The 13674-nt window shown below is 53.4% G+C and overlaps 1 protein-coding gene across 1 annotated transcript; it reads right to left on the reverse strand.

The window, feature by feature from the left end:
* Nucleotides 1-559: 559 nt before the first annotated feature.
* PGC (progastricsin) lies at nt 560-11239 on the reverse strand. Its single transcript, XM_016955459.2, has 9 exons — nt 11027-11239; nt 8403-8553; nt 8142-8259; nt 7026-7144; nt 6038-6237; nt 4233-4352; nt 3541-3688; nt 1579-1677; nt 560-853 (listed from the first exon to the last, which is right to left on the reverse strand). The coding sequence occupies exons 1-9, from the start codon at nt 11083-11085 to the stop codon at nt 701-703; spliced, it is 1167 nt and encodes a 388-aa protein (XP_016810948.1). The 5' UTR covers nt 11086-11239; the 3' UTR covers nt 560-700.
* Between the last annotated feature and the right edge of the window lie 2435 nt (nt 11240-13674).

The raw sequence follows: 13674 nt of genomic DNA on the forward strand, positions 1-13674 counted from the left end.
AGCTTGCTGTCATGTTGCTGGACAGAAATTGTCTGAGCTCCTTTCATGTCACCTTCCCTTGTTGGAAGTTCACAGGGTGCGGAGGCATCATTCTCTACTTTCTCCTCTTCCCCGCCCCTTTTTCCCTGTCTCCTCCCCCCAGCCCCTCCCCTGCTTTTCTTCTCCTTCCCCTCCTCTTTTTCTTCCTCTCTCTCCTCCTTCCCCACATACCATGTTGCTCCTGGTTTCTGGATCTTTTGCTAAGAGGCTCCTGAGGAGGACAGAGATGAAGTCCAAAGGGACAAGATCCCTTGCTGAGTTGGTTCGAGCAAATAGGCTCGATTTCTCTGTGACTCAAGTAGGAACACTCTCCCCCGGCCCGCCACCCACCCACCCATGATGGCGCTACCACTGTCTTCCCTTTCCAGGGGAAAAGTATGAACTTTAAGCTCTGAGGGTTACAGAGCCCATCCCAAGCCATGCCTTAGGTCCCATTTCTCTTAAAATCACAGTGACCCACCAGGAAACCTTGTAGCCACTCAGGGAAAACTCCCTTCCAAAAACAACAGGATGACCAACATAAAGAAGAACTATTTATTATTAGAGAAAGTCCAGAGTCCAGAAAAAGAAGGCTGAATCCAGAGTGGAAAGACAGATACAATGCCCTGGGAGGGTGCAGGGTCAAGAGGAAGAGGGGAGCCCACGTGTCGAGGCAGCAAGTCTAGGCGGCAGTGGCAAAGCCTACTCTGTTGTTGCCCAAGTCGTAGACGGAATAGTAGGACCTGAGGAAGACATCCCCGAGGATCCACAGGGGCTGGCCGTTCTGGGAGGACAGGTAGGTGGGCTCGACTCCCACGGTGCAGTAGCCGTCGTTCTGCTCAACACAGAAAGGCAGCACTCATTCATTTGTTCACACATGAGCTGGGCCCTGCTCAGCTCTGAGCCCTGGGCTGGGAGCACAAGTGCAGAGCTGAGGGAGCCAGGGTCTCTGCCTTGAGGGCTCATAGGCCAACTGAGCCACCAGAGCAGAGCGGGTGGGAGGATTTCTGGAACAGGTACATTCAGGCTGCCGTGGTCCTCAGCAGGGTCTCCTCTCCCCATGATGGGAAACTTCTCTTCCCACAGACCTCCCTCCTGCTCCCAATTTGGAGCAGATCAGCCTGGTGGTTAAACCTTGGAGCCAAACCAACTTGGATTCAAACCTTAGCTGTGTCGCCTTGAGTCAGTTACTCAACCTCTCTGAACCTCCAAGTTTTCATTTGTAAAACAGAAATGAGTATCTCCCTCATTAAATACTGTGACAATTAAATGGGATCATGAAGCAAAGTGCTTTGCACAGTGGTCTGCCCTAGTAAGTGCTCAACAAAGAGCCCAGTGCCTCTCCCCACTAATTAATAATAATTGATCATAGATGACAATCTTCTATTTCATAGCCTTGTTCCAGAGAAGGGGGTTTAGAATCAATGAGTGGGGAAGGTAAATGAGTACAAGTGCGGAGTCGGAAAATGGCACAAGGCAGGAGACTCAGCATTTCTGGCTCCCCAGCCCTTCCTCCCAACCCCAATCATGGTGGCTCAGCCTGCAGGGACCAGGACTTACACTGAGGATGTAGGAGGAAGGTGGCAGAGGGAACTCCACACCATTGATGATGAAGGTCAAGGTGGGCAGATTCTGAATGCTGTTACAGTTCACGAGAAACTGCAAGAGGGATAGGTCCCTGGTTAACTCCTCCTCCCCCTGATAGCACCCACCAGCCCCATCATCTCAGCCCCTGGATCCCAGGCCTGAGCTCCAGGCCCAAGCCCTAAGCCTGTTTTTGGACTAGAGAATGCAGCTCCAAGGGAAAGTCCTGTGTAGGTAATGCTGGCATTATACCCATGGACTCAGAATGGGTGTGATTTGGAGTGATCCCAGAGCCTCCTAACTCCTCTTGCCTCGATTTCCCATATTAAAGATTGAACCTCTGCTCTTTCTCTGCAAGTGCCTATATATATATATATATATATATATATATATGCACACACACACACACACACACATACATACACATACACAGGCATGAGCCATGATGCCCAGCTTGCAAGTGGCATTTTAAAACACGCAGATCTGGCCGGGCATGGTGGCTCGTGCCTGTAATCCCAATACTTTGGGAGGCCGAGGCAGGCAGATTGCTTGAGTCCAGAAGTTCGAGACCAGCCTGAGTGACATGATGAAACCCCGCCTCCACCAAAAATACAAAAATTAGCTGGGCATGATGGCACACACCTGTAGTCCCAGCTACTCAGGAGGCTGAGGTGGGAGGATTGCTTGAGCCCAGGAGGCGGAGCTTGCAGTGAGCTGAGATTGTGTCACTGCACTCCAGCCTGGGTGACAGAGTGAGACTCTGTCTCAAAACAACAATAACAACAACAACAACAATGACAAAAACAACACAGATGGCTGGGCGCGGTGGCTCACACCTGTAATCCCAGCACTTTGGGAGGCCAAGGCAGGCAGATTACTTGAGGTCAGGAGTTCGAGACCAGCCTGGCCAATATGGTGAAACCTCATCTCTATTAAAAATACAAAAAAATTAGCCAGGCGTGGTGACATACACCTGTAGTCCCAGCTACTCAGGAAGCTGAAGCCGGAGAATTGCTTGAACCCAGGAAGTGGAGGTTGCAGTGAGCCAAGATCACGCCATTGCACTCCAGCCTGGGCGACAGAGAGAGACTCCGTCTCAAAAAAACAAAAACAAAAAACAAAAAAAACCAGATCTGCATAATGAGTACCCCACTGGTCTCCCAAAATTAAAATTAGTGGTAGTGGGCTTGGGTTAATTAAACAAACCCTTGGCTGGACTCAAGACAGACAAGCGCAGGGGAGCATGGCCCTGTGGAGGTGAGAGAGGTGGGGATAAAGGGTCAGCCCTGGTTGCTCACATACTCAGCCCCACATTCCAGTCATTTTGCTCTTATCCCAAAGTCCAGCAAGCGTTTCCTCTGTTTCTGCTGAGTGACTGCAGCTCAGAAGAAATTCCTGCCTAATAGTAACCTCCCTCTCCCCTTCAGCACAAGCAACTGGCCCCGCCTGAACAAGCCTCCAGGCCCCCATCCTGCACCCAGCCCCAGTCGTCCCAGGTCCCCCTGCCTCCAGTGCCTTGGGCAGATAGAAGCATGGAGGTCAAGAGTTAGGCTTTTTTTTTTTTTTTTTTTTTTTTGAGACAGGGTCTTGCTTTGTCACCCAGGCTGGAGTGCAATAGTGAGATCATGGCTCACTGCAGCCTCCACCTCCTGGGCTCAAACAATCCTCTCACCTCAGCCTACCAAGTAGCTGGAACTACAGGCGCATGCCACCGCACCCAGCTAATTTTTGTATTTCTTGTAGAGACAGAGTCTCGCCATGTTGCCCAGGCTGGTCTCAAACTCCTGAGCTCAAAAGATCTGCCTGCCTTGGCCTCCCAAAGTGTTGGGATTACAGGCATGAGCCACGGCGCCCAGCTGGCTATTGTGTTCCCAGGAGAAATCATGAATGCCTCTGGAGTAGCCTCCTGGGGAAGAGAGACACCCTCACCAGTCACACCTGTCCATACTCATCCTCCTGGGCCCCTGTGGCCTCCAGAAGAGCACTCATGTACTGCTGGGGCACAGTGAGCAGAGAGGTGCCTGTGTCCACGATGGCCTGGCAACCCTCAGAACACCAGCCGGAGGCCTGGCCGCCGATGAGGAACCTGTATGGGGAGAAGACAGGCAGCCTCAGGACTCCCCCAGTTCAGGGCAGCTGGGGCGGGCTTTCCCCACCACTGTGGGACAAAGAGCTACAGCTACTTTCTTGAGGAAAGTGAGGACCCTGCAAAGATCAATCCGGCTATTCCCCTGCATCATGCCATGGGACCTAGTCCTTAAAAGTGTCAAGGAAGTTTCTAAAAACACTGAAAACCAGGTCCACTGATTCATTGTAAGGACTTTGAGCAAATTAGTTGCTAACACACCTTCGTTTCTAATCTGTGAGCCCATGATGGGGCTGGACTGCAGGGTCCCTAATGTTCGGGAGTCCAGGTCCTGCCCCTCCCTATGTTGTCCACATCCACTCTCTTCTCCAGGCTGAGCTGGGCTTTGTCACTCCTGCAGAGGACAGTTGTGGCTTTGTAGGAGTAAGCCTCAGGGGTCCTCTGCCCCATCCCAGAGCAGTGCCAGACTGTGTGTGTGTGTGACATGGCCTGGAAGCCCACTCCAAGGAAGTGCCACATCCCCAGGGCCCCACCGCAGACTCACTCTTCAATGCCAATCTGCCAGTAGAGTTCCTGGGTGACAGGCGCCCAGTAGATCTGCCCCGTGTACAGGCTGCTATCCACACCCCCAAAGACAACCGCTCCCCCGCTGGAGCCCTGCTGGCTGCAGGAGAGAAAGGGAAGGGGAAGTCAGGGAGTGCCATGGAAAAGGACTTCCCTCCTGAGCAGTCACCTCCACAGGGAAACAGAGCTCCTTCCCTGATCCAGACGAGGGCTTCCTGAGGAGATGACTGAGTCTCCCTTCAGAGTGGGGCTCCCTGAGGACAGGGCTGTATCCCTTAGATTGGGGCTCCCTGAGGACGGGGCTGTGTCCCTTAGACTGGGCCTCCCTGAGGACGAGTCTGTGTCTCCCTCAGACTGGGGCTCCCTGAGGATGGGGCTGTATCCCTTAGATTGGGGCTCCCTGGGGACTGGGATGCGTCCCTTAGACTGGGGCTTTCTGGCCAGGCCTTGGAATTCCCAGCGCCTCAGGCTCCCGAATGATGCTGACCTCTGAGGGGTCCCCTAGTGGTTGGGACCCCCAGCCCACACTCTGCTCTCCTCTCCCCTCCGCTTCCTGCCTCTGGTAGACATGTCACCGGGAGCCCCACCCAGGCCCAGCTTGTTACTTTTCTGCTGAGATTGGAGACAGGTGGGGTCTTGGTGAAGTGGGGTAAGGATATTCCGTGTTTGTTCCAGAGGCTTCTCTGGTAGCTGGAGTGTGGAGCTGGGTGGAGCTGCTCTGTTTACACGCAGAGGAATCATAAACAGAGGTGGAGAGGAAGTTAGCAACATTAGTAACAGGGTGAGGTCCTTGAACTTCAGATTCCCCAGATTAGTCCAATGAAGCTAACTGTCTCTAGAAAGTGGCTGGCTAAGGCTGGGCGCAGTGGCTCACACCTGTAATCCCTACACTTTGGGAGGCCAAGGCGGGTGGATCACCTGAGGTCAGGAGTTTGAGACCAGCCTGGCCAACATGGTGAAACCCCGTCTCTACTAAAAACACAAAAATTAGCCGAACACAGTGGCGCATGCCTGTAATCCCAGCTACTTGGGAGGCTGAGGCTGGAAAATAGCTTGAATCCGGGAGGCAGAAGTTGCAGTGAGCCGAGATTGCGCCACTGCACTCCAGACCGGGTGACAGAGCGAGACCCCATCTCAAAAAAACAAAACAAAACAAAACAAAACAAAAGCAAGTTGCTGGTTAATTCTGAAGAAGAACAAAGAAAAGCAGGCCCCAGGCCGCTCACCCCCACCCACTGCCTGTCTCACTAAATGCCTGCACATGCTTGTGTTGACTGGCAAGGATAACAACCTGCTAGGGGTCAGCAGTGGACCTAGACCAGAAGACTCCAGGACCAGGCTAAAACAATAGATAAAAGGAGATGAAGCAATACATTACTATGCAAAAGAGGGATACAGGTAGAAAACATTCGGTCAGAAGGAAGTGAGCGAACTGCCCCACCCGTTTCTCCACCAGGAAGCCTGTCCAAGGGGTGCTGAGAATCAGAGCAGCAAAACTCAGGGCAAAGTTCAGCTGCTGTGGAAGAGATTCATTCCATCGTGGCCATGGAATGCAAAGACAAGTCGGAGGGGACTGGGGACAGGTGCAGGGATGGGGTGTGGTCGGGTGGCTGGGAGAGGATTCAAGAGGAAGCCCAGGAAGGAAGGCCCTGGAGCAAGACTGACTGGAGCCAGATGCCCGCTGGGATGCCTCCAAACCCCAAAGCATTGAGCACTGAGCCTCAGTCGTCCAGGGCGGCCGGGGGAGCACCCCGGGAGGTGGGGACTGGCCAGCTGGTTGCTCACTTGCTGAGGTAGACGCTGAAGACGGGGCTGGTGAGGGCGCCCTCCTGCACCATGCCCTGCATAGCTGTGGTGGCCTCATCCACGGACAGAGCAGGGTAGGCCAGGCCCATGATGCCATCAAACTGCGCATAGACGAAGTTGGTACCAGGCTCATTCTCACTCAAGCCGAACTCCTGGTTGGGGACCTGGATGCTCTGGACCTAATGGGGACACAAACGAGGGGAGGTGACCAGTCTGACTCCACTCACCTCCTCCAGGTTCCCCTAGAGACTCCTCAAGCCTCTGTTCATCCCTTCCTCACCTCTGCCCCTTCTTTTTTGTTTTGGTTTTCTTGTTTGTTTGTTTGTTTGTTTGCTTGTTTGAGACAGAGTCTCACCCTGTCACCAGGCTGGAGTGCAGTGGCGCAATCTCAGCTCACAGCAACCTCTGCTCCCCTGGTTCTAGCGATTCTCCTGCCTCAGCCTCCCGAGTAGCTGGGACTGCAGGCGCGTGCCACCACGCTCAGCTAATTTTTTGTACTTTTAATAGAGACAGGGTTTCACCATGTTGGCCAGGATGGTCTCGATCTCTTGACCTCATGATCTGCCCGCCTTGGCCTTCCAAAGTGCTGGGATTACAGGAGTGAGCCACCGTAGCCAGCCACCTCTGCCTCTTGACAGGTGTTGCAGGAGCCACCTCTCCTGTGCAGCCTTCCTTGACTGCCACAGCTCACCTCCTCACCCGTCTCCTTCTTCTCTGAGCTCCCCAGGCCTTATGCTTCTTAAGGAAAAGGACCATGTCCCTCTTGTTCAGTATGGTGCCCCAGTGCCTAGCACATGGTGGCCACCAGTGAGTGTTGGGGGAGTGACTGAATGGGCCTGTCTTGTCCTGCCTTCCTGTCCTGCACACCAGAACACTAGCATTCCACCGTGTTTCAGGAGAGTCCATCTAACTGTCCCCTCCAGCTTATAGCTCACAGCCCCAGCCTCCACTCCCCATGCCCACTCACAGTCAGGGTGTCATAGCCAAAGAAGCCGGTGAGGCTGCCACTGCCATACTGCAGGGAGAAGGTCTGCCCATTGGTGGAGTAGGTGGACGACTCGCTGGGGTTGAAGCGGGAGTGACTGGCTGCAGGGGAGTCAGGGCATGAGGAGTCAGGCCGGCCGGGGCAGGGCTGCTCAGCTCTCAGGCCTGCCGGGTTCCCACCTCAGCCTCTCGCTCAGGCTGCGCTCACATCCTGGGACCCCAGCACCCCTGGTTGCCAAGTCAAGGGGTGGCATTGGAAGGCCCATGGGAGCTGGCCAGCCTTGTCCCCAAAGCCCCTTCTGACTTACAGAATCTTGGGATGCCTCAGGACTGTGGCCTCCCTGTGGACAGGGTTGCAGAGAACCCAGCCCTGAGTCCCTGGTCCCCAGCAAAGCACCTGGCTCACAGCAGTGCTGAGTAATTACTCATCAGATGAAGAAGTGAATGGGCCTGCACCACATCCCAGCATTCCCCCCAGCCCTCCAGGGCATCCCCAAGTGCTCCCCACCTTCACTCATCAAGAAGCCAGTCATAGCATAGGGTGGGGACATCAAGGGACCCCTTGGGCCAAAGGTATCAGGACCCAAACACCAAGGCTTCAGCAGGGACCAAGGCAACCTTAAGAAAGCAAACACTGCCTGTCTCCCAAAACCACTATAGTACGGAGCCAACATCCTATATTGTTCTGTTGTGTGTCTTGGAGACACTCAGTGAGAACTTAGTAAATACTGAGGTGGAGCAGAATAGAATGGAGTAGAATGCAGTGGGATGGAATGGACTGGAAATTAGTCACATGGAATGGAATGGCACTGCCCAGAGTAAACAGAATGGGGAGAGTGGAATAAAAGGGAGTGGGGAGTTAGGGGCTGGCATAAGCAAAGGGATACATATTGGCAGGGAAGGCAAAGGGGCCATCCAGCTGCAGGACCAGCATCTTTCCTCTGGCTTGGGCATGCTGTGTGGCCCTGCACATGTCCCTGGTCCTCCCCAGGACTGAGCTCCCCTCAGTCCTGAGCTCCCTCTGGAAGTTTGGCCCTCCCCAGAGGGTATCAGTGCCTTGCCCTGCCAACCACCCCTCTCTGCCCAGCCCAGCACTCACTGCAGGCCTGGCTCTGGCAGTAGACAGAGGGCACCCACAAGTTGGAGGAGCCGGTGTCAAAAAGGACCAGGAAGTTCTGGGGTGGAGTCCCGATGCTGATCTCACCAAAGTAGGCAGCCTGGGGGCCATGGAGCAAGCTGTTAGTTCCAGAGGGATCCAGGGGCCCCAGGCTTCTCCATGGGCAGAGGAGTGAAGGGACCTGCCCCTTCCCTCCAGCCCACACCAGAGAGAAGGCTACCGCCAGAAAGGGTCAGGACTCACATCCATGTAGGCCATGGGCTCGTAGGTCACGCTGAGGTCACCAAAGCGGTACTTCCAAGCAGGATCATACTTGTGGGTCCTCAGGAACTCCCCCAGCAAGCCCTTCTCCTTCATGGTCTCACGGATAGACTTAAATTTCTTCAGGGGCACTCTACAGAAGGGTTGCGTATGAGGCAAGGCCCTCCCTCCTTCCTCTCTTCCCAGTCCTCTCTTTCTCTCTCTCCTTCTCTTAACTGCATGCTTCAACCTCCCTGCCACTCTGTTTGTTCCCCTTGTCTGTGTGTGTCTTTTTCTCTCTCTCAGCCTTTTGCTCTCTGTCTCTGTCTGTCTGTCTCTGTCTCTCTGTGTGTGTGTGTGTGTGTGTGTGTGTGTTTCTTCCTCCCTTTGCCTCTTCCCCTCTTTCTTACAAAGCTCTTCTCAGCACTTGCTCTAAGATTCAGAAAACCATTCATTTCACCATGCATGCACTCCTCACCCCATCTCAAGGGTCCTCCTATCTCCCTGGCCCTTTGCTGTCAAATATCCCGTAGATTCCTCCCCAGGAAAGGAAGAGGGACTTTAGGCATTACCCTTTTCAGGATATGTACTTTTTTTTTTTTGAGATGCAGTTTCACTTTTGTCACCCAGGCTAGAGTGCAATGGCACAACCTCCACTCACTGCAACCTCTACCTCCTGGGTTCAGAAGATTCTCCTGCCTCAGCCTCCCGAATAGCTGGAATTACAGGCACCTGTCACCATGCCCGGCTAATTTTTTGTATCTTTAGTAGAGACAGGGTTTCACTATGTTGGCCAGGCTGGTCTCGATCTCCTGACCTCGTGACCCGCCTGCCTAGGCCTCCCAAAGTGCTGGCATTATAGGCGTGAGCCACCGCACCTGGCCCAGGATATGTACTTTTTTTTTTTTTTTTTTTTTGAGACAGAGTTTCGCTCTTGTTGCCCAGGCTGGAGTGCAATGGCTTGATCTCGGCTCACCTCAACTTCCACCTCCCGAGTTCAAGCGATTCTTCTGCCTCAGCCTCCCGGGTAGCTGGGATTACAGGCAAGGGCAACCATGCCCAGCTAATTTTGTATTTTTAGTAGAGATAGGGTTTCTCTATGTTGGTCAGGCTGGTCTCAAACTCCCGACCTCAAATGATCCGCCCGCCTCGGCCTCCCAAAGTGCTAGGATTACAGGCGTGAGCCACTGCGCCCAGCCCAGGAAATGCACATTTTTAACAGAAGATTTCAGGCCAGGCACGGTAGCTCACGCCTGTAATCCCAGCACTTTGGGAGGCCGAGGCGGGTGGATCACTTGAGGTCAGGAGTTCGAGACCAGACTGGCCAAGATGGTGAAACCCCATCTCTACTAAAATTACAAAATTAGCCGGGCATGGTGGCGCACGCCTGTAATCCTAGCTACTCGGGAGGCTGAGGTGGGAGAATCGCTTGAACCTGGGAGGCAGAGGTTTCAGTGAGCCGAGATCGCGCCATTGCACTGCAGCCTGGGCAACAAGAGCGAAGTTCTGTTTCAAAAAAAAAAAACAAAGAAGATTTCAGAGATGGCAAAGTTCACCCCAGAGTTCCTTTCTACGGCAGCCCTCAGGCACCTGGCACCAGCTGGATGTGACAGAGCATGGAGCAAGGGCAACAGCACTAGCTGGGACTCAGGACACAGAGTCCTAGTTCTGTCCCAGCTGCTAATCGCATGGCCTAGGCCCCATCACTGCTCCTCTCAGGACACCAGGACCACGGGAAGTTGGCCTGGGTGGTCTGGAGCACAGATCAGCTCTGGAGTTGGAACTTATAAATCACGGTTTCTGTCCCTTCCTATGGGCTCAGTCACCTCCTCGGCACTCTCCTTCCCAGACTTGCTTGCTGCCATTGCTTGGGAGTCTCTAGGGGTCCACTCTGGCCTTGCTCTAGGCTCCAGAATTCTGCTTAATCCCCATTCCCTGGGGACTCTGCATTCTCCAGAAATTCTCTGCTAAACCCCTTCACCCTGAGCTATGAAGACTAATTAACCACCTCTACCAAATATGCATATTGATAGGAGTTTCTGAGAGGAGCCAGCTCTTGGCCTCAGGAAGTACTCTTGGATAGAGAAATAACAGGCAGGATGGCAGGCTGGGCGCCTTCCTGATGGCCTGTGAGCCATGCCATCTACTCCAGAGTTTTCTCCTGACCCCTCGGGTATAGAGATTTACATTTACTGGTGTTTCTGCTTAGATGATTTTGGCATCTGCCAGTAAATTTTCAGCCTTAAAGCAATTTTTAGAGAGGATAGTGGATAAGATATCCCTTATCCAAAAAGGATTGCTCCCTTCTGTGAGAAGAATCCACACCTGCCATTCAAGGGCTGCTTGGGCAGTAGTCACCCTTACCACCTCTGTTTCAGGTCCATCTTTCCTCATCAGATGGGGGAAGGGATCGTGCTTTTCCCTTTGATAGGAAGGTTCCTGAAGGCAGGGGCTGTGTCTCCTTCCACCCATGTGTCCTGTCTAACATCAGCAAAGGGAGACTCCCCTTCCCCTAGCAGAAGTCCCAGAGTAGAGACAGGCAGGGTGTCCCCTGGCCCAGTTGCCCTTTGCAGGGCTTTAGGCTCCCATCCAGGCTCCCTGCACCAGCAGCCAGGTCCCAGACTCACTTGACCACTGCTGCCTCCGAGAGCTGGAGGCAGACCAAGACCACCACCATCCACTTCATGATGCTGGTCCCCAACTGGTCACAGAGGAAGAGCAACTCTGAGTTCTGCAGTCGCAGTGGAGTGAAGACCTGGGCACTCTTTCCTCTTTTATACGCCCAAGATTAGTCTAGTTGCTGCCTCCCTGCCCTGGGCAGCCATGACCTCAACCCAGGGTGTACCCTGTGCTTCGTGTATCAATTGTTTCTGTGTATTTTTCCTTCTTGAGGGTGGCCGCAAAAGACTTTCATCTTATTGACTTTTTAGTTCAAGCATCGGAGGCCAGGAGGTGCAAGCGATAAGAGAGAAAGTTGCCGTAAGATGGAGTGGTGAAGATTACGTCTTGTTCCCAAACCAGAGGCATAATGTGTGCATTTAGGGACGAGGGCCAGAAAAAGGTAGAGGCAGAGTGCTGGGATAGATAGGATCTATAGCCAGGGTTTCGCAACCTCAGTGCTGTCGACATTTTGGAACAAATAGTTCTTTGTTGTGGGCCCCATCCTGTGTACTATAGAATGTTTAGCAGCATCCCTGGCCTCTACCGACTCGATGCCAGGAGCAGTCCACCCATTGTGCCAACCAAATATATCTCCAGGCACTGCTAAGTGTCTTCTGGATGGGCAAAATCATTGAGAACTGCTTGTCTCTAGGTTATGTACTTGAAGCTTTGACTCAACTCCTAACTCCTAGCACCCTCAAACCCTCAGGGGAGGAGATAGGGGTGTCAGGGGGTCAGGAGGTCAGTAGCTAGTAGCTAGGATGCTGGTTACGATGATGGTGATGGTGAGGGTGGTGCTGATGGCAGTGTTGGGAGTTCTGGTGCTGGTGGTGGGGCTGGGATGACAATGGCTGAAGTCACAGCTATCTGAGCAGCTTCAGAGGCTTTCAAGGTCAAACAGGACATTTGGAGAAATGCTTGTCATAATTCAGCAAATGCTCAGGACACACTCATAGAGTAAGCCACACCAGCTTCTGGTTGTGCCTCTTGTACCAGCCTAGATCAGAGGCCTGGAGCAGGGGCATATGAGGAGGGACAGGCCTGCGCCCTGCTGCTGTTCCTCGTTCTCTCTTCTGCCCCGCTGTGTCCCTGCCTCTGTCTTCAGTTCTCCTAAAGTGCCTATGTCTCCCATGACCCACTCCCAAGCCCTTGTGCAGTCCCCAAGTCTGATTTGTTAGTTCCTCTATCCCTCATCTTAGGCACCACCTCCCCCACCTCCCCCAACTCCCACCCCACTTCCCAGCTACCAGCTTCCCATTGCCTGAGGTGACCCAGAGCTGGCCCAGTGCCTGCTCACCTGGCCCAGGACAGCTCTCCATTTTGGAGTGAGTGGGAAAAAAATCCCCATGCCAATAGCCTCTCTGCGACCTCGTACCCCACACTCAGGGCTCCAGGCAGATTTGTCAGGTCCTCAGGCCCCAGGCAGAAGGCCAGGACCAGATCTGTAAACACTGATATCATCCAGCTGGTGGGGGATTTTCCACTCTAGCCACTGCTACCCACTGCCCAGCCAGAGCCCTGGAGCTTCCCCCAGCCTTATAATGGGGGAGGGGAAGGAGGACTAGAAGTCAGCTGGGCCTGGCACAGAGAGGGAGGTCCCTACCTGATTGTGTCTCAAGCCAACTCAGCTTCCATTCCTCCCTGCAGTCCCCAGAGGTACATTGGACTATGAGGTGAAAGACAAGATAGGGAGTGCCTTCCCTGGGTTGAGGGGAGTCCCCATATTTGGGAAGCAGGTAAATAAAATTATAGGATCATTGGAATCTTTTTTTTTTTTTGAGATGGAGTCTTGCTGTGTCACCAGGCTGGAGTGCAGTGGCGCGATCTTGGCTCAGTGCAACCTCCACCTCCCGTCTTCAAGCAATTCTCCTGCCTCAGCCTCGCAAGTAGCTGGAACTACAGGTGCGTGCCACCACGCCCAGCTAATTTTCTTATATTTGTAGTAGAGACAGGTTGTCACCATATTGGCCAGGATGGTCTCAATCTCTTGACCTCGTTATCCGCCAGCCTCAGCCTCCCAAAGTGTTGGGATTACAGGCATGAGCCACGCGCCTGGCCCAGGTCATTGGAATCTTGCCAAATCCTTTAATATAGCAGAATTCATGGGATCCCCTAAGTCATGTGAGGCCTCCAGATTCCCCAACAAAAGCTTCAGGGACCCTTTTCTTATCTGGTAGGACTCCAGGAGTCTGGCTGCTGCCAGGCTAACCTTCCGCAAACACCCAAGAAGTCACAACAAATCCCTTCCGAGAGTCCCTGATCAACTGCATCAAGCTAGGGCATCCCTGCTTGGCTGCCAGACCCTGGGGCCTACAGCCCCTGCCTACTCAATTGATCTTCTGACAGCTCAGTCAGATCTCAAGTCCTCTCCTGCCTGTGGTCTGCCCTGTCTGCTGCCCCCCATATCTGAAAAAACCCACATGACTAGAAGCTCCCAGAGAGCAGAGCCCATGGCTTTTGCATCCCTGTGCCTGGCTCAGAGCTCAGGAAATCTCTGAACAATAGATAGAGCTCAGGAGATTGTCTTGCTGGGGCTTAGTTATAGCTCCCACACCCCGTTATCCCAGGGCTCTGATTGCTAGCCTACACCCCCAGGAGATTTTGTCAAATTCTG

The sequence above is a fragment of the Pan troglodytes genome, chromosome 5 (assembly GCF_028858775.2).
Source record: "Pan troglodytes isolate AG18354 chromosome 5, NHGRI_mPanTro3-v2.0_pri, whole genome shotgun sequence".
Lineage (NCBI taxonomy): Eukaryota > Metazoa > Chordata > Mammalia > Primates > Hominidae > Pan > Pan troglodytes.

Bases quoted from the DNA above. Each gene is read 5' to 3' on its own strand.
- PGC (XM_016955459.2), bottom strand. From the start codon at position 11,085: ATGAAGTGGATGGTGGTGGTCTTGGTCTGCCTCCAGCTCTCGGAGGCA. The intron at 3,689-4,232 runs GTGAGTCTGCGG...CTCCCCATACAG, and splicing joins TGGCAGATTGGCATTGAAGA to GTTCCTCATCGGCGGCCAGG. The intron at 1,678-3,540 runs GTGTGACTGGTG...TCCCTCTTGCAG, and splicing joins AGGAGGATGAGTATGGACAG to TTTCTCGTGAACTGTAACAG.